The sequence below is a fragment of the Lissotriton helveticus genome, chromosome 3_1 (assembly GCF_964261635.1).
Source record: "Lissotriton helveticus chromosome 3_1, aLisHel1.1, whole genome shotgun sequence".
Lineage (NCBI taxonomy): Eukaryota > Metazoa > Chordata > Amphibia > Caudata > Salamandridae > Lissotriton > Lissotriton helveticus.
In genome coordinates, this window is record NC_136061.1 from 43,711,748 (window position 1) to 43,739,471 (window position 27,724).

A 27,724-nucleotide genomic window follows, 5' to 3' on the forward strand; every position below is an offset into this window, starting at 1 on the left:
GCATAAAAGTAAAGAAACGATCCTGAAAATAGCAAGACACTCAGGATACCATCAGTATAGTCACCGTCTATTTCTCTGGCGATTATGTGCTCCTGAATAGTTCAATCCATAGTCAAAGTATGCAGCACTATCAATGTCCTTAGGAATACTTTGTTTCAACACAAAAATATGTGATAAGCTGCAAACAAAGAGTATTCCTTTAGTCTCCTTCTTAGAAAACCGGAATATATGTAAGGTTCATTCCTAAACAAATTAATCCAAGCTACATGAAATGTTCGTAACCAGTATCCAAAGAAAACCTCCAAGGCAAGTCAGGGAAAGTCTTTTAGTGTTCCAAATAAGCAATAAAGCAGCCGCTCTTCCTTTTGTAATTTATGTGTTTAAAACACGACAGCAACAGGAACAATGTTTCTTACTGTGAGGCTGAAAAGTCTCGGAAATGTTTGTGGGTTGTTTTCCGACTATGGCTTCCGCCCGCCTCTGATCCCAGCGCGTTCAGTGCCCGATCAAGGCAGGGTCCAAAGGAAACTAAGGCATACCAAAATGAACATATACAAACGGAGCAAGAACGTGATCCAAAACCGGGAGATTAATTCTTCATTAATCCAAGGCGACCCCCAGGCTGCAACAAACAACACAGCTACTCCTGTGGTCAGGTGACAAGCACCGGACCATAGATAGAGGAGGAGTATATGTAATAGAGACAAAAAAGAAAGAAAGGACATCACCCCTAAGCATTCTGGGCGATGTAGTGTGGCAATCATTCTCATGCATTCCTCAGTCTTACGAGAAACCCAGGGTGAAACATGACAGAACCCCCTTCTCTATAACCGACGTCTCGGTGGTCCACCAGGCTTCATAGGGAAACGTGAGTGGAAACGTCGCAGTAAAGCCGGGCAACGCAAATTGGCACGAGGCTCCCAAGACCGGTCTTCAGGGCCATACCCTTGCCAATCAACGAGATACAACACCCTTCCTCTCACACACTTGGAATCAAGAACGGTTCTTACCACATATTCATCCTCACCCTCCACTATCACTGGGGATGGTTTAGATGGCAACCTAGGGTGAAGGGAACACGGCTTCAATAAAGAAACATGAAACACTGGGTAAATATGCCAGGACGATGGAAGGGTCAATTTCATGGCCACTGGATTGATAACACAGTTTATAGGATAGGGACCCACATATTTAGGCTTTAATCTAGTGTTCCCTTTAAATCTCAAGTGCCTAGTGCCAAGCCACACCTTATCTCCTACTTTGTACAACGGTTCAGGAGTTCTTTTCTTGTCTGCCTGGTTCTTATCCCTAGCTCTGGATGATTCTAGATGTACCTTAGCTTCTTGTAGTACTGTCCTAAGATGAGTGTGATGCTCTTGTATTGTAGGATGCATGAAAGCAACTGGCTGCTCAAAAGGAATCATATTTGGATGAAATCCGTTAAGGCAATAGAAAGGGGAACAGCCTAACGAAGAGTGGACCGCATTATTATATGCGAATTCGGCCGTCCAAAGAAGCATACTCCACTCTTTACTGTGCTGTAAGGTGAAACATCTAAGATACTGCTCAAGGGTCTGATTCAACCTTTCTGTTTTGCCGTCTGTTTGGGGGTGATAGCTAGTGGATAGTCTTGCATCTACTTTCATAGCAGAGCATAGTGCCTTCCAAAACCTAGAGGTAAACTGGGTCCCTCGATCTGTAATCAACACTGAAGGTATACTGTGTAGTCTAACAACTTGGTGAAGGAATGTTAGAGCTAACTCTCCTGATGTAGGCAATTTGGGCAAGGAAACAAAATGGCCCATTTTAGTTAGATGATCTATTATTACTAAAATGGTGTCATGCCCTCTACTAGGAGGCATCTCCACTATAAAATCCATAGAGACCGTATGCCAGGGTGCAGGTGGTACAGGTATGGGTCTCAACAGGCCACATGAAGGCTGATGCCTGGACTTAGATTGAGCACAAATCGAACAGTCTTTAATATAAGTCTCTGTATCCTTTCCCATTGTGTTCCACCAAAAGTATCTAGACAAGATGTGTATTGTCTTTTGTAACCCTAAATGACCAGCCAGGGGAGAATCGTGAGTCCATGATAGCACTCTTTGTTGTAATGATACATAAGGAATATACAACTTCTTATCATGAAACAATAAGGCATGAGTCTTTGTTCGATGCTGTGGTACTTCATCCAACCATTCCTGTTCGTCCATTTGCTGATAATGATTTTTTACTTCATCCAAGAATCCGTCTACTGTAGTCACTGCTGGAATCACCGAGTCAAAGGAAGCTTTCTGCAGAATGATAGGAGGTTCATCTGATGACAGATGGTTCTCACTCACACCAGAAGACGGTCTTGACAGGGCGTCTGCTTTGCCATTTTGTGGTCCAGGTCTAAACTTGATCACAAAATCGAAGTCGGCAAAGAAAAGGGACCACTGTAGTTGTCTAGGCGTCAAGGCTCTTGCACTTTTCAAGAACAGTAGATTTCTATGATCCGTAAAGATCTCCACTGTATGTCTCGCTCCCATCAAATGGTGTCTCCATTCTTCGCATATTCTCTTGATTGCCAGCAACTCCTTATCAGTGATGCTGTAGTTCACTTCACATGGCGAGAGTTTTTTAGAGAAATAAGCGACCGTATGTAATTGGCCTGTATCCGGATTCCTCTGGGATAGTATTCCTCCGATGGCATAATAGGAAGCATCCGTTTCAACTACAAATGGCTGGCTGGGATCAGGATGTCTTAGGATAGGTGCGCTGGTAAAACACCTTTTCAATGATTGGAAGGCGCCCTCTGCCTCGTCGGTCCAACGGAACTGTACTCCTTTTCTCAACAGATGAGTCATAGGTTGTATGATTTTCGAAAAGTCTCTGATGAACCGACGATAAAAATTAGAAAACCCAAGAAAACTCTGGAGGCTTTTTACACTAGAAGGAGATTCCCATTGTACGATAGCATCCGTTTTCTTTTTATCCATGCAGAGTCCTCCCGGTCCAATCACGTACCCAAGGAATTCAACTTCTTCCGTGTGAAATAGACATTTCTCTAACTTGGCATACAAGGCATGTTGTTTCAGTCTTTCCAATACTGCCACTACATGAGGCACATGCTGTTCCATTGAAACAGAGTATATTAAAATGTCGTCTATGTAGACTATGCAGCATACATCCAATAATCCCCTCAGCACATCATCCATAAAATATTGAAATGCGGCGGGGGCATTGCAGAGACCGAAGGGCATTACTTGATATTCGTACAAGCCATATTTAGTACGAAAAGCCGTCTTCCATTCGTCCCCCCGCCGCATTCGCACCAAATGGTATGCTCCTCTGAGGTCTAATTTTGTGAAGATGGTGGATCCCTTCAGTTGGTCGAGTAATACAGGAATCAAAGGTAGTGGATACCGGTTCTTTTTGGTAATCCTATTAATGGCTCTAAAGTCTATGCACGTGCGTAAGCCACCTTCCCGTTTTGGTATGAAGAAGAGTGGCGACGATGCAGGAGATGCGGATGGAGGTGAATGCCCAACTCATAAGCATACCTTTGATCCATAAAATTTCCAGTAGCCCCGGAATCCAAGAAGGCATGAACTTGAGTGATTCCAGAACCCTGGATCTCCAATGCAACACATACATTCATGTGAGCAACAGAAGTCTGCACAGTATTAGCCAAGGTAGGGAAGACCTCATAACCGTCTAGCTGCAAACAAGGAGTCTCCTTCTTCTTTGCGCTCTTCAGTTTTCCGACGTTTCGTACTGACAGTCAACAGCAGAAGCCTTTTTCTCTCCTTGAAGATGTTTATAGGGAGTTCTCGTCCGAGATTTACAGTCCTTAATGAAATGGCCCGACTACCCACAATACATGCAGAGCTGTAGATTCCGTCTCCTCTGTCTTTCTTCAGAATTAAGGGGACCTCTGATTCCACCCACCTGCATGGGTTCCACTCCATCCCCGGACGAAGGACGTTCTTCCATAAGGGGTTTTGTTCTAGTGAACAGGAACCGTGTATCATTCCGCTGTTTATCTCCCTTCCTCTCCTGAAGGCGATGGTCTAACTGGACTGTCAAATCAATCAACTCATCACATGTTGAAGGCATAGTAACTACCTGTGCTAACACATCTTTCAATTCGCCTCTTAAGCCTTGATAGAATAGAGACGTTCTCTTTTCCGCTGGCCAATCTGTTTCTACAACCAGCCTATTGAATGTGGTGATATACGCTATCAAGTCCTGTGAACCCTGTTTTAACGTTATGAGTTCCCTATCTAATGACAGTTGATGTGCCTTCCTATCAAAAAGCTTACGCATCTTTTCACAAAAAGTATCAAAATTGCGCAGCACTGGGTCGTTCTTCTCAATTAAAGGGAAAGACCAACTGGCAGCGTTCCCACCCAGATAGGACATAACAAAAGCGGTTTTAGCTTGGTCATCCGGGAACACCGCTGGTTTGCACATAAAGTGCAATTTACATTGCCCCAAAAATATACCAAACTTCCGTGGGTCGCCAAAATATCTCTCGGGAGGGGCTAATGGCAGTTCCAAAGGTTGTATTACCTGAATAGTGGATGACCCAGACCCCCCTGCCGGAGCCTGTACTGCATCATGGGGTGTGGGAGGAGGAAGAGTCCAACTCCTAATGTAAGCGGTACCTCTTGTACTAGTCGGACTAGCTCGAGTGAGTCCAGCTACCTCCCTACGAAGTGTGCCTATCTCATTCCTCATGTCAGTGTTTTCCACCCTAAAGGCATTCACCTCCATCCGCAAAGCAGGCATAGTTTCCAGTACTGACGTTAATACAGTATCGACATCCATCGCTCGGGCTGTACTAATCGGTGGGCTTGTCACTCTGTTGTGATCCCATGCAGGTTTCACTAACCTGTTAACCGGGTACAGCAGGAGCGATGAACGTAGCTACTTCTCCCTATCCCCAGGTAACGGCACCCCCTGCGAGTATGTACAAACTCCACAGAGAGTAACACCACCAGGGAAGGGGAAATAAAGGGACAAAAGAAACAATAAAGTTGCAGCAGATTCAAAAATAAATGGTTGACATCTTCGGATATCTATGTGATGTATTAACTCTCTGATCTCTGGTGGTAGACCCTGCAGAGGGAGAGACAAGGTATCATTCATACATTCATGTAAGCACTTATAAAGATCAATGTACTATATGTGATGTGAACTTACAGTGTACATAGCCGCAAGTATCCCATCCAACTCATTCACAAAAAATAGAAAAATAAAGCATAAAAGTAAAGAAACGATCCTGAAAATAGCAAGACACTCAGGATACCATCAGTATAGTCACCGTCTATTTCTCTGGCGATTATATGCTCCTGAATAGTTCAATCCATAGTCAAAGTATGCAGCACTATCAATGTCCTTAGGAATACTTTGTTTCAACACAAACATATGTGATAAGCTGCAAACAACGAGTATTCCTTTAGTCTCCTTCTTAGAAAACCGGAATATATGCAAGGTTCATTCCTAAACAAATTAATCCAAGCTACATGAAATGTTCATAACCAGTATCCAAAGAAAACCTCCAAGGCAAGTCAGGGAAAGTCTTTTAGTGTTCCAAATAAGCAATAGAGCAGCCGCTCTTCCTTTTGTAATTTATGTGTTTAAAACACGACAGCAACAGGAACAATGCTTCTTACCGTGAGGCTGAAAAGTCTCGGAAATGTTTGTGGGTTGTTTTACGACTATGGCTTCCGCCCGCCTCTGATCCCAGCGCGTTCAGTGCGCGATCAAGGCAGGGTCCAAAGGAAACTAAGGCATACCAAAATGAACATATAAAAACGGAGCAAGAACGTGATCCAAAACCAGGAGATTAATTCTTCATTAATCCAAGGCGACTCCCAGGCTGCAACAAACAACACAGCTACTCCTGTGGTCAGGTGACAAGCACCGGACCATAGATAGAGGAGGAGTATATGTAATAGAGACAGAATAAAAAGAAAGGACATCACCCCTAAGCATGCTGGGCGATGTAGTGTGGCAATCATTCTCATGCATTCCTCAGTCTTACGAGAAACCCAGGGTGAAACATGACAACCTCATTTACCTCAGTGATGTGTCACTTATTCCCCCATCAATTACCTCTTTTACTTCTTTGGAGTCCAGTAGATTATTTCATGACTGGCTGATTGTCACAGCAATGGCCTCAATAACGTCAAGGGAGTCTCATGTCATTCATTCGATTCAATGTAGTCTTAACCACTTCAACATATTCTCACACATTCATACACGTCAATAGATTCTCACTCATTCATATACTTCAATAGATTCTCACTCATTCATATACTTCAATAGATTCTCGCTCATTCATGCACTTCAACAGATTCTCACTCATTCCTGCACTTCAATAGATTCTCACTCATTCATATACGTCAATAGATTCTCACTCATTCATACACGTAAATAGATTCTCACTCATTCATACACTTCAACAGATTCACACTCATTCATAGACTTCAATAGATTCTCACTCATCTACCGGCCCATCTCCCCGTTACCGTACTTTGGGAAAGTCTTGGAACACTTAGTGAATAAACAGCTCACTACATTCGTGGAGGCACACGGGATTCTAGATCCGTCCCAATCGGGCTTCCGTGCCACCCACGGTACAGAGACCGCAGTCCTAGAGATTGTGGATAACATCAGGCTAACATTGGATAAAGGGGTGTCAGCGATTCTGGTCCTATTGGACCTATCGGCAGCTTTTGATACCATCTCCCACGACATCCTGAAACATCGGTTGTGGGAGATGGGTATCAGAGGAAAGGCCCTGGATTGGCTGGGTAACTATCTAACTGACCGCCTTACAACAGTTGAAGTTGACTCCCTGACATCGAGCAGCCTCCCAGTCACCGTGGGGGTACCGCAGGGATCCATTCTTAGCCCCATGTTATTTGATTTATATCTGACCCCTCTGGCCAAAGTCATTAAGTCACACGGCTTTGAAACTGTATCGTATGCTGACGACACCCAGCTGCTTATCACATGCGGCCCACACTACTTCGATATTCACCGCCACTTTAAGGATTGTATGATCGATATAAGCAACTGGATGTGTAGCAACACACTTCAACTGAACAGTAGTAAAACTGATATTATCCTGTTTGGCAAAGCCGAGGAATTTTGGGCACACGAGTGGTGGCCGCCAGAACTTGGCCCCTGTCCTCCCCCTAAATCTGCAATGCGCAACCTAGGGATTATGATTGATCACACCCTGTCCATGAAGAACCATATCAGCCAAGTCACTGGCACCTGCTACGGGATTCTGCGTAATCTCCGGAAGATCTTCAAATGGCTTCCTATTGAAACCAGGAAGCCCTTGGTGCAGGGCCTTGTCATCAGCCGGCTTGATTACGGGAACACCTTGTTCTTCTGACTCAACGAAAATCTGCTCTCCAAACTACAGTCCCTGCAGAATGCAGCGGCCAGACTGACCCTTGATCTTCCACCCAGAACCCCCTCGTCCCCTACGTTGAAAAAGCTTCATTGGCTTTGCATTCGCCAAAGAAGCCATTTTAAGATACTGAGTCTGACGCATGCCATCCTGTATAAATCTGGTCCCAATTACCTCCGAAAGAAGCTCAATTGGTATGTACCAGTAAGATCCCTCAGAGCCAGCCATATATCACTCCTGATCCAGCCTCGTGTCCGTACCTCCCGAAATGGCCATCGTGCCTTTTCCTATCTCGCCCCCCACCTGTGGAACAAATTGCCTCCCCACCTTTTATCCATCTCTGAACATAATCTCTTCCGGGCCAGTCTCAAAACCTGGCTGTTCCCGAAATGAGATTTCCTTTTTGCCTGAATCATCCCCCAGCACTGCCTCCACTTTGTTCTTTTCTTCCAAAGCGCCTTGAGACCTTGCGGTGAAAAGTTTGCGCTCTACAAAAACCTTTGACTTGACTTGACTTGACTCATTCATATACTTCAACAGATTCTCACTCATTCATATACTTCAACATATTCTCACTCATTCATACACTTCAACAGATTCTCACTCATTCATATACTTCGATAGATTCTCACTCATTCATAGACTTCAATAGATTCTCACTCATTCATACACTTCAAGAGATTCTCACTCATTCACATACGTCAATAGATTCTCGCTCATTTATAAACTTGAATAGATTCTCACTCATTCATAGACTTCAATAGATTCTCACTCATTCATATATGTCAATATAATTCTCACTCATTCATATACTTCAATAGATTCTCACTCATTTATAAACTTTAATAGATTCTCACACATTCATATACGTCAACAGATTCTCACTCATTCATAAACGTCAATATATTCTCACTCATTCATACACTTCAACAGATTCTCACTCATTCCTATACTTCAATAGATTCTCACTCATTCATACACTTCAACAGATTCTCACTCGTTCATATACTTCGATAGATTCTCACTCATTCATACACTTCAGTAGATTCTCACTCATTCATACACTTCGATAGATTTTCACTCATTCATACACGTCAATAGATTCTCACTCATTTATAAACTTCAATAGATTCTCACACATTCATATATGTTAATAGATTCTCACTCATACATACACTTCAATAGATTTTTACTCATTCATATATGTCAATAGATTTTCACTCATTCATATATGTTAATAGATTCTCACTCATACATACACTTCAATAGAATCTCACTCATTCATATATGTCAATAGATTCTCACTCATTCATACACTTCAGGAGATTCTCACTCATTCATACACTTCAATAGATTCTCACTCATTCATATACGTCAATAGATTCGCACTCATTTGTATACGTCAATAGATTCTCACTCATTTATATAATTTAACAGATTCTCACTCATTCATACATTTCGTTATAGTATCACACATTCGTGCAATTCAATGGTGGTTCCCTCTTTCACACACCTCAATGAACATTCACTCATTCATACACTTCTATAATATAACTCAGTCAGACAATTCAATGTAGTCTTGGTATTAACCATCTGTACGCTTCAACAGATTCTCATTCATTTATACGTTTCTACACAGTATCACTCATTCAAGCACTTCAAAGGAGTTTTAGTCATTCATACTCTTGTATAGTTTAATTCATTCATACAATTCATTTGAATTTCACTCTTTCATTCACTTCAAGGGATTTTCACTCATTCATACACTTCAGTGGAGTTTCACTCATTCCTGCACTTCAGTATAGTTCCCCTCATTCGTACACTTCAGTGGAGTTTCACTCATTCATACACTTCAGTATAGTTCCCCTCATTCGTACACTTCAGTGGAGTTTCACTCATTCATGCACTTCAGTAGAGTTCCCCTCATTCGTACACTATTTTATTTATTTATTTTAATTTCTTATATCGCGCAGGAATCAATCCCATGAGGGTATCTCCGCGCTTTGCTAGCCAGGACGTTGTCGTAATCTTCAGGTATATTAATGGGACTGAAATGCTTCCTGAAAGAGGAGTGTTTTCAGGGCCTTTCTAAAGGCCAGATGATTGATGTTCAGCCTCATTTCTGTGGGAAGTTTATTCCATATGGCAGGCCCAACCGACGAAAATGCTCGGTCTCCCTGTCTCGCTCTTTTTGTTGCAGGGGGTTTCAGGAGTGCTTGGTTGCTTGAACGAAGTGAGCGGGTAGGTTGGTATGGTTCAACAGATTGGGAGAGGTATTTAGGGCCATCCCCATATAAGCATTTGTGGACCGTACAGCATATTTTAAAACTGATACGCTGCCGTATCGGGAGCCAATGTAGCTCCATCAACAAAGGCTTAGAAGGAGTCCTAGCTGGCGCACCCATGACCAGCCTAGCCGCCGTGTTCTGGACCACCTGCAAGCGACCTACTGCGTCAGCGTTTGCTAGCGTCAGCAGGCCGTTGCAGTAGTCTAGGCGGCTAGTAACCAGAGCCTGCACGAGTGTCTTCCTGTAAATATCAGGGAGATAAGGAAATACTCGTCTTAGGAGGCCAATGGTATAAAAGCATAGTCCTGCAATATGATTGGTATGCTCCTTGAGCGTTAGTTTTTGGTCAATCTTAACCCCAAGATTTTTAACATGAGGCTTAGGTGTAGGGACTGGGCCCAAGTCCAGCGGCCACCATTCAGGGGACCAGAGAAGACTCGCTCTGCCGAAGAGCATAACTTCAGTCTTTGTGACGTTACATTGGAGGCAATTTGCGGCCATCCAATGTGACACTGCCCTCATACCCTCAGCAAAATTTGCCTTGACCGTAGGATCAAGGGAGCTGAAAGGGTAGAGGAGCTGGGTGTCATCAGCGTAAGAAACTGGTGTGAACCCATACTTCCGCACAATTTCAGCAAGGGGGGCCACATATACATTGAACAATGTAGGGCTGAGACATGAGCCTTGTGGCACCCCCTTTGTGAGCGCCTTCGAGGTGGAACAATAGGGGCCCAAGCTGACAGATTGCGATCTCCCGGAAAGGAAACTCTCCAGCCAAGACAGTGCTGAGCCTCCAATTCCCACTCCCTGCAAGCGGCTGAGAAGAATATTATGGGACACGGTATCGAAGGCCGCAGACAGGTCCAACAGCACTAATATCATAGACCCTCCTCTATCCTGTGACATTTTGATCTTATCAGTCACAGATAGGAGGGCTGATTCAGTGCTGTGGTTGGGCCTGAACCCAGATTGTGATTGGTCCAGGCCCCCTGTCGCCTCGATAAATTTGGAAAGGATGGTATTGACGTGTTTCTCAGCCAGCTTGCTGATGAACGGGAGAAGGGAGATAGGGCGAAGGTTAGAGAGTTCTGACCAGGGAAGAGTGGTGTTTTTTCGTATGGGGTTCACTACCGCCTCTTTCCAAGGTTGTGGAAGTTGTCCCTCGGCAAAGGAAAGATTTATAAGTTTCCGAATAGTAGGGCCTAGTGATTCCACCAAGGGGGAAATCATTTTTGCAGGGATCAGGTCAGTGGGGGAGCCTGTTTTCATGTTACCAATAAGGGTAGTTAGATCTTTTAAGGTAACTTCTGGAATTACATGGAACGTTCTGTCAGGGGTTGTTGGGGGGAGAATCCTAGGGGCCAGGATTTCAGAGGGACCTGTAACTTTCATAATTTTCTTGTATATCCCCTCGATTTTTTCTTCAAAGAACTGGGAGATATTATTGCAGAGTTCTTGAGTAAAAGCATCTGGACTCTCACATATAGCAGGATTGGTAAAAGTCTGTATGATTTTAAATAACTCTCGAGTGGAGTTGCCTGCCTCAGTTATTTGGGAGGTAAGACTGACTTTCCTTGCTCTTTTAATATTTTTATAGTAGATGTTCATAGCTGTTAGATAACGTACTTTATCTTCCTCCTTATGTGAACGTCTCCATAGTTTCTCCAGCTTCCTGCATCCCTGTTTTTCTATTTTAAGGGCCTCTGTGTACCATGCTTCCCTTTTAGCTATGGTAGGTTGTTTAACTGCTTTCTGGGGAGCCAGAACATTAATGGTTTCCATCAGGGAGGAGTCAAATTTTTTAAGAGCTGTCTCAATGTCATCAGAATCTGTAAAGACTGGCTGTTTCCAGACCTGAATAAACCTATCTGGAGTAACTTTGTGCCATGGCCTGCGTTTGATAGTTTGCATGATGGGGCGGTTGGTGGATTCAGGTAGATGGAGGAAAGAGAAATCTAGCATTTTGTGGTCCGACCAATAGATATATTTAGGAGGGTGACAATGGACATTAGGGAGAGTGGTAAAAATTAGGTCCAGAGTATGGCCACCTGTATGAGTGGGGCCATTATTACGAAGATGAAGGCCCAACAAGGCAAGATCAGCCAGAAATGTGATAGTGTCAGGATGGTCTGCAACATCAATATGAAAATTAAAATCTCCCAGTAGGATAAAGTTTTCATTTGTTTTCATGTGTGGGGCCAAAAATTCAGTCAAAGCTAGGGAAAACCCAGCATTAGATCCGGGCGGGCGATACACTAGTGCTCCTTTCCAGTGAACCTTAGGGCTAATTTTTAAATGAAAAATAATTATTTCCATAGTGGGTAACATTGCTTGTTCTAAAATCCTAATGTTCAGACTGTCTTTATAAACAATGGCGATCCCGCCTCCTATTTTCTCCAGTCGATCTTGACGGAGGATTTTATACCCCATGGGTATTCCCAGGGTGATAGTTGGAATAGTGTGGGGTTTGAGCCATGTTTCAGTTATGAAACAGATCTCGGGCTTTATACCACTACAGTGGAGTTTCACTCATTCATGCACTTCAGTATAGTTCCCCTCATTCGTACACTACAGTGGAGTTTCACTGATTCATGCACTTCAGTGGAGTTCCCCTCATTCGTACACTACAGTGGATACACTTCAGTGGAGTTTCACACGTTCATGCACTTCAGTGGAGTTCCCCTCATTCGTACACTACAGTGGAGTTTCACTCGTTCATGAACATCAGTGGAGTTCCCCTCATTCAGACACTTCAGTGGAGTTTCACCCATTCATGAACTTCAGTGGAGTTCCTCTCATTCATACGCTACAGTGGAGTTTCACCCGTTCATGTACATCAGTAGAGTTCCTCTCATTCGTACGCTTCAGTGGAGTTTCACTCGTTCATGCACTTCTGTGGAGTTCCCTTCATTCGCACGCTTCAGTGGAGTTTCACTCGTTCATGCATTTCAGTGGAGTTCCCCTCATTCGTACACTTCAGTGGAGTTTCACTCATTTTTGCACTTCAGTGGAGTTCCCCTCATTCTTTCACTACAGTGGAGTTTCACTCATTCATGCACTTCAGTATAGTTCCCCTCATTTGTACATTTCAGTGGAGTTTCACTCATTAATGCACTTCAGTGGAGTTCCCCTCATTCGTACACTTCAGTGGAGTTTCACTCGTTCATGCACTTCAGTGGAGTTCCCTTCATTCGTACGCTTCATTGGAGTTTCACACGTTCATGCACTTCATTGGAGTTCCCCTCATTCGTACACTACAGTGGAGTTTCAGCCGTTCATGTACATCAGTAGAGTTCCCCTCATTCGTACGCTTCAGTGGAGTTTCACCCATTCATGCACTTCAGTGGAGTTCCCCTCATTCGTACACTACAGTGGAGTTTCACCCGTTCATGCACATCAGTAGAGTTCCTCTCATTCGTACGCTTCAGTGTAGTTTCACTCGTTCATGCACTTCAGTGGAGTTCTCTTCATTCGTACGCTTCAGTGGAGTTTCACTCGTTCATGCATTTCAGTGGAGTTCCCCTCATTCGTACACTTCAGTGGAGTTTCACTCATTCATGCACTTCAGTAGAGTTCCCCTTATTGGTTCACTTCAGTGGAGTTTCACTCATTCATGTACTTCAGTGGAGTTCCCCTCATTCGCACACCTCAGTAGAGTTTCACTCGTTCATGCATTTCAGTGGAGTTCCCCTCATTCGTAGACTTCAGTGGAGTTTCACTCGTTCATGCACTTCAGTAGAGTTCCCCTTACTGGTTCACTTCAGTGGAGTTTCACTCATTCATGCACTTCAGTGGAGTTCCCCTCATTCGTAGACTTCAGTGGAGTTTCACTCATTCATGCACTTCAGTAGTGTTCCCCTCATTCGTACACCTCAGTGGAGTTTCACTCATTCATACACTTCAGTAGAGTTCCCCTCATTCATACACTACAGTGGAGTTTCTTTCATTCATGGACTTCAATAGAGGTTCACACTTTTCCACAATACTGGCCTCACAAACTCTACTGATGTATCACTCATTCCATGGCTCTTGGGAGGTGCACTTCACGGGGACCCTCTCATTCTCCATATGAGGGAGCTAACGCACCCTAATGGATGGAGTGTCTCTCGGCCCCCTCGTCTCCCTATCATTGTGCTGTGGTCTATTCACTCCACCCCCAGCACTGCCTGTCTGCCTCCATGTCATGCTACATTCTCCTAAAGTGGCTGTGTCAGGGAGGCCAGCATGTACTCCTTGGTACAAGGGTGGACCACTTCTTTTTATTTTTTTTGTTTAAAGTTTATTGAAGGAAAAATTGTAGCAGACAGAGGAAAAAACATTGTATAAGAGAAATCACAATGTAAGAATATTGTAAATGTAAACAAAATAAAAACCTATTACTGATAAATGGAAAGGGAAAGAGAGGGAGAGAGGAGAGGGAGGGAATCAAAAAGTCCATTACAATATTATTTTAAAAACATTAAGAGTAAAAGAAATATCTGAATCTTAATCTCTATTCATATACAAGATCGTTAGTAAATACACTGTAATCATAAGCTTTAAAATACAATAATGAAAAGAAAAAGGAATAATATCAAAATATATATCTAGAACAAGATTAAAAAGACAACAAAAGATTTATGGAGGTTTTCTGACTTCATCCGGAGTATTAACTATATTAGTGTAGGTTGAAGCTATATCAGTTAGGTAAGTGGATAGAGGGAGTCATAAGTGATCCATTTTAATGGATAAGGATATAGGAGTAACATTGCTTGTGTCAAATCTATGATGAAAACAAACAGCATTCCACCAAGCTCTGAAAGTAACTTTGTCAGCTTGTTTCCAATTAGAAGTTAATAAATTGAGGGCTATTTCTAATAACAAGTCAATTAATGAGGGGTTGGGAGTTGAGTGTGTCCAGGATGGCCATAAGGAGCCTAAAAAGATGTCAGATAGGGAAAAAGAGATTTGGGCGTTGAAAATTGTATTAATTTGGGACCAAACTAGAAACCAAAAATGGGAGAGGAAGGGGCATTCAAAAAGCATATGTTTTATATCAGCTGGACTAGCTTTGCATGACCAATAGGCTGAGGAGAAGTCTGTAGAAAAAGAGGCTAACTTCGCTGGGGTGAAAAGAAGGCGTTTGTAACTAAAATAAAGAGTCTGAGGTGTATTAGCTGCTCTTGATGTCTTATGAATCTTTAATCATAGTTTATCCCAAAATGGAATAGACCAACATTCTGCAAGATCCTTTTCCCAAGCCAATTCAGCCTTCCCCTTGGCCCTGTCAAAGGCGAAAAATACATTTTTATATAGAGAAGAAGCAGATGCATTAATAGATAGTAAAGGAAAAAGACTGGAACATCTGGTAGGAATATTGGGACTAGGCGGTAAGGAAAGAAGGTATTGTAAGAGAGGAGGAAGGAGTGAGTCATACTGAGATTTACATGAAGAGGGTAAAGAAAATTTTAATTTATGGTCGGAGAAGGATAGAGGAATATTATTAAGCACTAACTGTGAAATCCAAATTAAACCTTTGAGTCTCCAAGATCTCCAATAAATGGTACGGCCTTTGATACGTAATAAATGATTATGCCAAATAAGTTGCTGATCTAACGAGGAAGATGAAGGATAAGAGGACGGAAGAAGTGGTATTAATATTCTACTTTTCTGGGAAATAACTTGAGAACGAAAGGTAGAAATATTATTAGTAAAAGTAAGAGATTTGTTAAAATGGAAAGGAGCTATAAAGTGCTTTTCAATATTCAAACAAAGAGGAGGATGAACACATTGATCGGGAGAAAGCCAGCGGGAGGATTGTCTCAGAGAGAAAGCATAGTGATATGGTTTAAAATCAGGAAATTTGAGACCACCAGAATTTTTGTCAGCTTTGAGAGCATTGAGAGCTATTCGAGTAGATTTATTTTTCCAGAGGAATTTGTTTAATAGAGAATCATTTTTTTAAAAGTAAAAACCAGGGATATGTACTGGAATCATAGACAGAAGGTAGAGAATTAACGGAGAAAGCATAATTTTAATAGAGTCCAGGCGTCCCCACCAGGAGAGGAAAAGCAGGTGCCATTGGTCAATAGACACAGATAAAGTTTTAGTAAGGTTATCAAAGTTTTCTTTTAAGGTTTCTGGGATAGTAGGAGAGAACCATAAACCTAAGTACCTTATTTTAGAGGTCTTCCAAGCGAAGCCAGTAAAGATAAAATCCTGTTTCAGACAGAGAATATTTAATGGGAGAACCTCTCATTTATCAGAATTAAGGCGGTATCCGGATAATTGAGAAAAGGTATCAACTTGGGAAAGAAAGGCTGGAAGAGAGATAGAAGGATTTGAGCAGTATAGAAGGATGTTGTCAGCATAAAGACATTTTAACAAGGGTAGTGTCAAGATTAAAGCCCGTGATTCTATCTAACCTAATATTCATTAAAAAGTGTTCTAATGCAATTATAAATAAAAGAGATAAAGGGCAACCATGATGAACTCCTCTGAAAAGAGGAAAATACTCAGAGGATTTCCCATTAACAAAAATAGAGGCTTTAGGGCCAGAGTAAAGTAAAGAAATAAGAGAAATCAATTTAGTAGGGAACCCAATCCATTTTAGTGCTTGAAACATAAAATCCCAACCAATCCTTATCAAATGCTTTTTCAGCATCTAATGCTAATGCTATCACAGCGATAGGATAGTCGAGAGAGGAGGCCTTACTTAAAATATTGAAGAAAACTCTGGAGTTATCTGAAGACAGACGACCTTTAACAAATCCTGATTGTTCCGTGTCAAGAAGGTTAGGTAAAATGGAATCAATACGGAGAGCAAGAATCTTTACGAAAATCTTATAGTCTAAATTAACTAGGGAGATTGGACGATAATTTTTACAAAAAGAGGGACCTTTGTTCTCTTTGGGGATTAAACAGATTACGGCTTATTGAAAAGATCCTGAAGAGGAACCTTCCTTAACAAAAGACTTATAAAGTAATAAGAGATGAGAAAGTAATAAGGACGCGAAATGAGCATAAAATTCAATAGTAAATCCATCAGGACCAGGCGCTTTTCCTCTTTTCAGTACTGATACAGCATGTTTAATCTCAGACAAAGTGATGTCAGATTCTAATGAGGTGAAATCAGTATCGTATGGGAGAGGAGAATTTATCGATTGGATGACAGAGGAAAGTGCAGCTGAAGTTGGTTGATGCTCTGGCGTATACAGATTTTTGTAAAATGAAACAAATTAATTCAGAACATCATTATCTTTAAATAGCGAGTCGCCTACATTGTTACGTATGGATTCTATTTTAGTCCGTTCACGACGAATCTTTTAATATTTTGCAAGTAATTTGCCTATTTTATTTTGGCCTCCATAATAACGGGCAGTACTTTTTAAGAGATAAGAGGATGCGGCTTCTGTAGTTGATTTATTAAAAGAGATTTTTGCCTCAATAAGATTTTTTAATGACGCTTCAGAGTTAGAGTGATAATAACAATATTCAAGTTGCTTAATCTTGGCTAATAACCGAGCAGTTTTGTCTTCAAAAATTTTTTTTTCTGTGAAACAAAATTTATGATAAATCCTCTGGCTGCAGCCTTAACCCCTTCCACGCTCATGACGAGCTCAGCTCGTCATGAGGTATGCCTGTCGTACGCTCATGACGAGCTGAGCTCGTCATGTAACGCGGTAATTGCGAATCTTTAGCGCAGAGCGGTAAAACGCTTAGTGCGGATGGGGTTAAAAGACTGCCAAACCATTACTGGAGAAGAGTCTGGAGTGGATTTAAAAGAAAAGAATTCAGAAGCGAAAGAGGTGAATTGGCTTGAGAAATTAGGATCTGATAATAATGTGTTATTAAAACGCCATCTACCAGCATGAGGGGGAAAAGATAGCAGATCAAAATCTAAAAACTTGAGCATGGTCTGATATTAGGATAAAACCAATCTCAGCGTGTGAGACAAGCTGAGACAAGGGTTTACTGAGGAAGATGTCGCCTATTCTGGATTGTGAATGGTGAGGGGGAGAATAGAAAGTATACTCCTGTAGATCTGGATTACAGAGCCTCCAGATGTCAGAAGTAAATTGTGAGTGCATCCTGGTATTGGAAAATTTCACAGAGGAATGTCTATCTAATATAGGGTCGAGAATCTGGTTACAGTCACCTCCAAAAATAACATAATCATCATCAAGAATAAGAAGTTTATCAGAAATCTGAGTCCAAAACGTATTATCAATATTAACAGGCGTATAAACATTGAACAATACTAAGGGTATTTGATCAATAAGCAATTTAACAATTACCCAGCGACCATCGAGATCATTTTCCAGAATGCGATGGATGGAGCCACATGAGGAAGGTATCACACCGGACAAAGGTCTCCACGAAGCCGCAGCAGGAGGAGACAATCTCCAAGCACAAATGGAGAAGACAGGATTCAAAGAAGCACAACACTGCATCTGAAAGAATCAAACAGATAATAAAAAATTATTAACATGTCACATACCTTGATGAAAAACAGAAAAACAACTGGGATAAGGATAAGATATAAAATATTAGCCAACAATGCTTATGCCACAAAAAACAATTAAGCTCGAGGAGTGTCCATAGAATCATTTCTACAAGAGTTCAGGAATTGTTGGAGAAGCGCAGGATCTTCATAGGTCGATGTTTTATTATTATAAGTCACTTTAAAGAGACATGGATGGAATAAGCCATAGCGAGCATTCAAAGATCTGAGAGCAGACCTCATTTCTAGAAACTTCTTTTGACGATCTGCAGTAATCTTGGCGTAATCCTGAGCAAAGAAGAGAGTTGAGCCATTCCATATGATCTTCCCTTTCTGCTTAGCTGCTTGAAGAACTTTAAGGAGATCTGTATACTCTAGAAAGTATAAAATTACACCTCTAGGCTTCACTGAAGAAGAAGAAGTAGCGGATGAGCGTGAGATTTGACCTAGACCATGGGCTCGCTGAATATTCAAAGTGCAAGATGTAGAAAGTCCAAGAAGCGTAGGTAAAAAAGATTGAAAAAAGGGGATAGGGTAAGATCCTTCAAGACCTTCCGCCAGTCCGTAAATACGTAAATTGTTACGTCTTTTGCGATTTTCCAAATTTTCGATTTGTAGCTTCAAGTTTTGTATTTCCTTATGCAGACCGGGAACTTGGTCAGTGATTACCTGAACAGAGGCAACTTGTTTTTCTAATTCATCAACTTTTTGTTCAGTGTGTGTCCAGTTATCCTCCAAGTTTTAAAGACGGGAATTCGTCTCTGCCATATATGGTTTAAGAGAACGAATTTCATCAGGTAATAATTCCATAGAAATAGAGGAAGAGGAGTTAGTGGGCGAAGGTGGATTCGCTTTCACTCTTTTACCCGGTGTAGAGGCAGGCGTAGAAGAAATTTTAGAATTATTTTTTATAACTTGAGCGTGAATGTTGAGAGGAGGAACCTTTTGTTGTGGAAGTATCCATTGTTGTGTCATCCACATTATCTTGTAGGACACTAAATGGATTAGTGTCTTCCTGTGGGCCATTGTTAGAGTTTATTTGATGAAGACCACTTTGTGCAGTGCGAGACATTGCCATTATGAAGAGAATGAATGTAGTGTCAGCGTTCAGAGCACAAAATGGTGGTTAGTAACTGGGGTAATTATTCACCACCTCAAAGTAGGAAAGAATAGTTAAAAAAAAATTAACTTAGTAAATAGGGTCTGAAAGCGGAAGGACACTGAAGAAAACCCATATTTGTTGCTCAAGAAAACATGCTGACAATTCACCTTTTTTTAAATATACAAAGAGCAAAAGAACAGGCTCTTATATGGGCAAAATAGGATTCCAGTATGAGTTGTCACTGTGAACAACAATAATTTCCCAGGCACGCATGCTGTTTATAGTAAAGAATGCAGATTTTTCTGTGAGGAGAAGAGCTCCGTCAGTGAGCGACACGGGTGGCGGCAGTAAATCAAAATGGCGGCCACATTTCAGCCGCGGACCACGCTGGATTAATACCAGGAAAAAAGGCCATGTGCTGCAAATAACACATTCCAGGCAGCAGGAGCTCCGACAAAGAATTCAGCCTCTTTGAGGATTAGGCGGCTGAAAACAAAGCCCAGAGATTCCCCGTCGCTCTACGGGTCAGCGGAGCTCCCGAATCCGGCGGCCATTTCCTTCGGTGCCTAGTCACGCCCCCAGGGTGGACCACTTCTATCCACTACCATGGGTGGATTGGAGAAGGATGCTGATTACTAGGTCTGAGTTGAAAAGGTAGGCCTAGCTTAGGATAGCTTTAATGAACATTTGTAACCTAGCTCAGGAGAGATCCATCCATAACAGCCATGAACGGATGGAGGCGCTCACATTAAGGATGGAGGCGCCCACATTAAGGATGGAGGCGCCCAAGTTAAGGATGGAGGCGCCCACATTAAGGATGGAGGCGCCCAAGTTAAGGATGGAGGCGCCCACATTAAGGATGGAGGCGCCCACATTAAGGATGGAGGCGCCCACATTAAGGATGGAGGCGCCCACATTAAGGATGGAGGCGCCCACATTAAGGATGGAGGCGCCCACATTAACAAGAAGTTCATTCAATGATGCAGGGATATGATCGCTCCAAGGAAGCATCTGCACACCTGGAAGGTCAGCTCATCCTTGCTTTGTTGCTGTTGCTCTTCACTGCCTCTTCTAAGGGGTCACTGGAGGGCTGTGAGGTGCTCTGTACAGATCATCTGTTGTGCTTGGGCTCCTGTGGGCCTTATTCAAAAGCTCTTGCAAGTAGTAGATGCTCCAGCCAGGTAGGAGTAGTGCAGCAGGGAGGAATCCAGGATTCACTCCCATCTATCTGAGACAGGCAGAGGAGCCTATCACCCAGACAGAACCACAGGTCTACACAGAGCAGGCTGGTGCACATCTTCAACATACTGTGACGCATTTGTGACGCATCGGCGGCATAAAACATGCCTCCTGTTGCGCACTATTTACAAAGTGACGCATCTAAGCAGATGCGTCACTTTATAAACCCCTGCGCTACATTATACCTGCGTCAGTTATAATGTATGCAGGGCGGGCGTTCCCCCGCAAAAAGCCTCGTAGAAGTGACGCAGTGAAATCTATGAGATTTCACTGCGTCACTTCTAGGTCGCCATTGCGTCAATATCTTGCCCCTGCCTCACAGCAGACGTAAGACTGACGCAGGCCAGTGAAAGGACACATTGCTGGAGTTGCGTCACTTTTGTGACACACTCCAGCAATGTGTCACTTTTACGCTTACAGATACGTCAGAAATACTGACGTATCTGTATATCTGTAACTCCTTGCGACATGATGCGTCATACATTAAATATGACGCATCCAGTATGTCGCAAGGAGTGCGCACTGCTTTCACGCAGCGATGCGGCATTTCTCATAAATGAGGCCCTCAGTGTCAGTCGGGTTGATTGTATATTTACAAGCTAGCTATCAGAGGCTGGTTTACGTCGGATTCCCTTCGTGTATTCTAGATCCAGGCCAGACAGGAAAAATACAACATCTAATAAGGAGTCTTGATTTGCTCTTAGTTGGCAAATTTCAGTATTTGTTCCTGCTCTACCTTGGGGTAGCTTCAGGGGCTGAAGGCTGTGAATTGTCCCCAGATACTAGGGAAAGAAGAAGGAGTGAAGGTGGTCATAGCACAGATCTTTAAAATAGCAGCTCCCTGTAACAAGAGACATCATGGCACTTTGAGCCACTTGGAACACAAAGCCGGAAGGGAGAGACACCCCAGAGAAGGATGGAGGTCCCTTCTCTCACACGCACGTCCATCATCCTGTCCCAGATACACCCTGATTTACAGGGCACATCCCACCACAGATTCAGGCTCCTTCACACTCCAGGGAGGCCCCATGACTGGAACTGCTGGACATTTACATGCAGAGTGGTAAGACCTCACCCTTGTTGCACTCTCAGGCACAAGCCAGGTGTACCATGAAAAACTAGATTTCCTGGCGTACACGACCAGGCTGCTCCCAAAAAATGAGAGTTTCTGCAAGCAGCCAGGAACCTTCAATAACTGGGGCTGAAGGGGAGATGCCCCCTCGCGGGCAACAGTGAGGGACGCTTTATTGGGCCACCCTGCCCAGCAGCAGCTTTGGGCTTTCCTATGGAGCACTGGAGATGTAAATGTAAATGTAAATGTAAATGTAGTGCTTATATAGCGCACGTATCATCCCCAAAAGGGTCTCAAGGTGCGGTACACATACCGCTGTGGAACCCTTTCTGGCCTTTCCCCCAAGGTGAAGCCAGGTATCCTAGCGCTGCTGGGGCCGTTGTGGAGATTAAGCAAGCTATTGCCCAGAGTTGCAGAGTGGGACCCATGATTGGACTAGGCTCCAAGGCGAGAATTATCAGGTCCGGGGAGATTGAGCCCAAGACCCGCCGAGGCGGGAATTGAACCCTGGTCCCGGCCAGACCTCTGCATCAGGGTCTGCCGCTCTAACCATTGAGCCATTGGTGTCTTATAATAGGGATCACATGAACTACCAAAATAAAAACCTTAGGATGGAGGACAGATGGCCCAGCGGTTAGAGCTGCTCCCTCTGGAATCCTTGGAGCAGGTTTGAATCCCTCAGCACTTGACTCAACATTGTGTGATTCTGGGCAAATCACTAAGGGGCCGATGTATTTCCTTGCGGATAGTCCGCTATTCCACTGGGGCCACTTGGTGAATTACTCTGTCGCCCTGCTGGAAGGACCACCCGCCATATTTAAAAAGCATTGCCAACAACTGCTTTCACTGCGGTTCCTGTCAGTGCATTTCACTATTTGGCGCCGGACCCCATCTAATGACGGATCCCAGCCCCAAACAGTTGTATTTTTTTATTTTGAACATGAAAATCTCGAAGCAGGATTTGTTTTACATGTGGGGAGCAGAATTACAGGTCTGCCTCTGACGACTCTTACTCCGCGGGCCATCAGAGGGGTTTAATCATGACAGAGATCGATTTGTTTCTGAGCATTATCTTGGTGGTAACTATACACCGTCGTGGCCCTTAATGTCCCTACAAATGTGAAATGCAATGAGTATTTGTGTAACACGCACTTGATGTACATCATCTTACAGATCGTCTCCTAACCCCTCGTGTAATGTACAGTTCTATGCTGCTTCTGAGCTAGGTTTGCGCTTTATAAATACGAACACATTCATACATACATACATACATACATGCATACATACATGCATGCATACATACATACATACATGCATGTGTAGATACATACATACATGCATTCATGCATACATACATGCATGCATACGTAGATACATACATACATGCATGCATACATACATACATACATGCATGCATACGTAGATACATGCATGCATGCATGCATACATACATGCATACGTAGATACATACATACATGCATGCATACGTATGTGTGCATACATAGATACATACATGCATGCATACATACATACATGCATGCATGCATACATAGATAGATAGATAGATAGATAGATAGATACATACATACATACATACATACATACATACATACATACATACATACATACATAGAGGATCTCAAGGGAAATAGTCAAAAACCTGCCGGGTGGCATAGCCAGTGCAAGCAGCTGTAGCCATTCTTCCCCACGCGTGACTTCCACGGGTGACCAGGCTGCAGGCGCTCTTCGTGGCTGTGTCCTGGGCTTTCCTCTGGCAGCTGGGTTGCTGAAGCCATGCATGTGCTGGAACCTGCAGCGGGCTTTCCATTATCCAACAATATTTGATTCTGAAGTACTTGCTTGACCCTCATCTAGAGCTTGTTGCAAAGCAATCAAGGACAGAAAAGCCAAAAAGGGCAGTCGGGTTCCATAAGTGATTTCCCAATTCCACTTATACAAATTGAAATGTACATCAAAAGTTTTTGCGGTGAATTTTCAGTCATGTGCTTGTGCCTATCTTAAGTGCTGTAAATTGATGGATCATTTGTGCAGTTGGTCATAGATAAGGATATGGTTGAGTCTGAATATATTTGCCCTTTGCAAATGAGCACTCTGTATTTATGTTGCTTTATCCTTCGTCTCTTCCAGAGTTCCTGTGAGGCACTGGGAAGACATCCAGAAGGACCTTACGCTACTACCATGCTGCCGAACCACCACCATCACCACTACACCCGCCAGGGAGTTTTCGAGGACTTTGCGTGCTAGTAATGAAGTGGAGCAGATACGAAGGCCTGATCTCTGGTGCGTCTTGGCCTCAGCTCCTCTCCCAGGCTAATGGATGCTCAAGAACCAAAGGCAACCCTGTCTACAGACAACCATCCGCCCTGAAAACCAGAGTCAGGCACTAGCCTTCCAACTGAGAGGTCCCATGGGCCATGTGAACATGGCACCTGCAGGCAACTGGGATCAGAGATCTTCCAAACTGAGGAAAGAAGACTCAAAACTTGAGTGGCAAGAATCCAGGGGTGGAGAACATCCTACCACCATGACATAGACAATGGGTAGCTGTTACTCCAGGAGCAGGACTGTCAGCATTTTTTTAAAAGGGGCACCAACCTGCATCCCTCACCTCTGGTATGTTTTTCAAAAAACGCCAAAGACTCCACCCCCAGAGAAGGAAGGTTCACGCCTCGACCGCTCAGAGGTCACCCAGCCTCATCTTGAAGCACACAAACTACAGAGCCTCTCGCCCCTTAAGAAACTGGAAATGAGACGAAGGCACTGGTTGGACCGTCCGGTATCCTTACAGCTGGTCTTGTACAGTAGCAGGCTCTTCCCAATATAAACTCCCTTTGTAAAAATAAATATCTTTCTTCTAGTATGTAACATAACATTAACCGTTGAGAATGTGCTCCTTATTTCAAGGTTGCGTCACCCAAATAACAAGGTTTGGCATGAGGATGAATTGGTGTGGGGTATTCGATGGGAGGGAAGTGAGTGGTTTTTGTAAATGGGATGCCCTCTACGAAAAGCTGTGAGGAGATACTGTAAATGGGATGCCCTCTAAGAAAAGCTGTGAGGAGATACTGTAAATGGGATGCCCTCTAAGAAAAGCTGTGAGGAGATACTACTAAATATGGAAGCTGATCCAGAGCACAGGGTCAAAGTTTTGCCCACTTGGACAGCACAATGTTCATGATGTTATAACGGACTTCCAACGGAGAGATCAGAATTCAGCCGGGATTTAATAAAAAAAACTAGTGAAGCAGATTCATCATTTGTCCTGAAGATAGACCTTTGGCTATAAGGTTTGCTCATCTATACCCAGCTTGAGAAAGGGGACTAAGGTGTTTTGATTAAACTTTTAGTCCTCCCTCTGATGCCCACAAACTTGTGTCCTTCCACCAAGCCACTCCAGTCCATATAGGGCACTCCTTTTGAATTCTCCTTTTCTCAGGTTCATCTTATACAGAGCAGTGAAAAATATTACATGTTACATACAATTCTAGGGAGTGTCATTCCCAAAAGAGTTTGTGGCAACTGTAAACCTGGAGTTGTGAGATTCCAGGATAAGGGAATTAACAGAATGAGAGCACAGCTCACCACAGAGGTTGGCACGCGTCTGGGCTGGGCACTGGATAGAGATCAGTACAGGTCCTGCAGTGGGGGCAGAACCTTGCTTGACGTCTTAGAGAAGATATGGTGTTCTGGGTACACACCTTGCTTGCTAATTGCTTGGTTTTAAAGTGTGTCTTCTGAAGTAACAGGAAACACATAGTGGCTTGTGGTGGGGTGGGGACGAGGTGGTAATCCATGGCATTTCTGTACACCTTGATGGTGGTTCTCTTGTCTGGAAAACCACACATGGTAGTGGTGGATATAGTGTCGCACTTCAAAAAAGGTGTTCTCTGATATAGGTAAAATTAGCTGCCACTTTTTTCCATTTTTTCCATTCTAATAGGTGCCACTCAGGGTAAGATACCCCACTACCCAGAGTATCGGTTAGAACAAGGCAAAGAATGCCTTATTCGAAATACACAAGAGACAGGACCCCGGCACTCTAAATATTTCACATACAGTTTGTGGGTACATTTCTACAACAATGAAAATACCATAGGATAATGAGAGAAGTGTTCTGTCACAGGAATTTGGTATAGAGACCAAGATTGGATAATTCAACAGTGATTTATTTCCTCAAAAACACATAAGTCATGTTTCAAACAGTCTTAACATTGACAGAGCACAAATTCTGTGATGTAATTAGAATTCCAGTTTCTTGACTTTGTAGCACGTTTCTCTTGTCCACCTGGAGCCGGTGAATGTGTATAAGGTGGTAGTATCTTCAAGACAACGGCCTGATGATGGCTTAAACACAAAATCTTTACGCCGAAACATGGCTGCCGGGAGCGGGGTAGTTTATGACTATACATCATCACTGTGGTTACTGCTGCATTCGACTATATCTTTATGTGTTTAACAGTAACAGGAGCAAGCAGCTCTGGCACTGGGAATACATGTTCTTGGGTGCAACCAGAAGGCCAAGCAGTGATGCTCCACTTCCTCACCACTATATATAGAGTGCACACCTAGCTATATGTTGTGTTATGTTATGTTAATATAACTTATATAGCGGACAAATCACCCCGGGAGGGGTATCTCGGTGCAGCAAGTGCAGAAATATGAGCACAAGGTTTGAAGGGAGAGAGAGGCAGAGGCAGGATGAGGGCGAAGGGCACACATGTCAGTAGGATGTTGTACCCAGGGATGCGGAAGTGGTAAATTGAGGAAGTGGGCAGGAAACATCAGCATCTTCTAAGGCTGTGGGCAGACGGATAGCAGAGCACAGGAAGAGAAGGATTCGCTGATTTACAGGGTAAAGGGACAGAAGGAAATGGAGGCACAGAGCCTCAGTGTCCAGAAATAGCAGAAATAAGCTCTTGTTTACAGGGCACATGAAAAGAAGGATGGGGGCAGATTTGTGAGGTACAGGAACAGAGGAAGGAGGCACAGAACAGAGGGAAGCACTGAATCACACTGCAAGAACAGAAGTATGCGGTACAGATTAACATAGAAGAGGAACAAAAGCACAAGGAAGAGATTTACAGGACACAGGCTCAAAAGGAGGAGGTACACCGGTTCATATGTAACAGGAACAGCAGGAGGGGGCACAGGTTCATGAGGAACAGGAACAGCATGAGGGGACACAGGTTCATGAGGAACAGCAGGAGGGGGCACAGGTTCATGAGGAACAGGAACAGCAGGAGGGGACACAGGTTTAAGAGTAACAGGAACAACAGGAGGGGGCACAGGTTCATGTGTAAAGGAGCAGCAGGAGGGGACACAGGTTCAAGAGTAACAGGAACTGCAGGAGGGGACACAGGTTCATGTGTAAAGGAGCAGCAGGAGGGGGACACAGGTTCACGAGGAATAGCAGGAGGGGACACAGGTTCACGAGGAACAGGAACAGCAGGAGGGGACACAGGTTTAAGAGTAACAGGAACAGCAGGAGGGGACACAGGTTCACGAGGAATAGCAGGAGGGGACACAGGTTCATGAGGAACAGGAACAGCAGGAGGGGACACAGGTTTAAGAGTAACAGGAACAGCAGGAGAGGACACAGGTTCGTGTGTAAAGGAGCAGCAGGAGGGGGACACAGGTTCAAGAGGAACAGGAACAGCAGGAGGAGACTCAGGTTCAAGAGCAACAGGAACAGCAGGAGGGGACACAGGTTCACGAGGAACAGGAACTGCAGGAGCGGACACAGGTTCATGAGGAACAGGAACTGCAGGAGCGGACGCAGGTTCATGAGGAACAGGAACTGCAGGAGCGGACACAGGTTCACGTGGAACAGGAACACCAGGAGGGGACACAGGTTCACAAGTAACAGGAACAGCAGGAGGGGACACAGGTTCATGTGTAAAGGAGCAGCAGGAGGGGGACACAGGTTCAAGAGGAACAGGAACAGCAGGAGGAGACTCAGGTTCAAGAGCAACAGGAACATCAGGAGGGGACACAGGTTCATGAGGAACAGGAACTGCAGGAGCGGACACAGGTTCATGAGGAACAGGAACTGCAGGAGGGGACACAGGTTCACGAGGAACAGGAACACCAGGAAGGGACACAG

At 43.6% G+C, this 27,724-nt stretch overlaps 1 protein-coding gene across 1 annotated transcript in view; it reads left to right on the forward strand.

The window, feature by feature from the left end:
• ASIC4 (acid sensing ion channel subunit family member 4) overlaps positions 1–24,491 on the forward strand; it is a 1,267,902-nt gene extending 1,243,411 nt beyond the window's left edge. The window contains exon 10 of the mRNA XM_078683499.1: positions 23,749–24,491. Coding sequence (XP_078539625.1) covers positions 23,749–23,865 — 117 coding nt within the window. The 3' untranslated portion in view covers positions 23,866–24,491. The remainder of the gene's footprint in view (positions 1–23,748) is intronic.
• Positions 24,492–27,724: the final 3,233 nt, after the last annotated feature.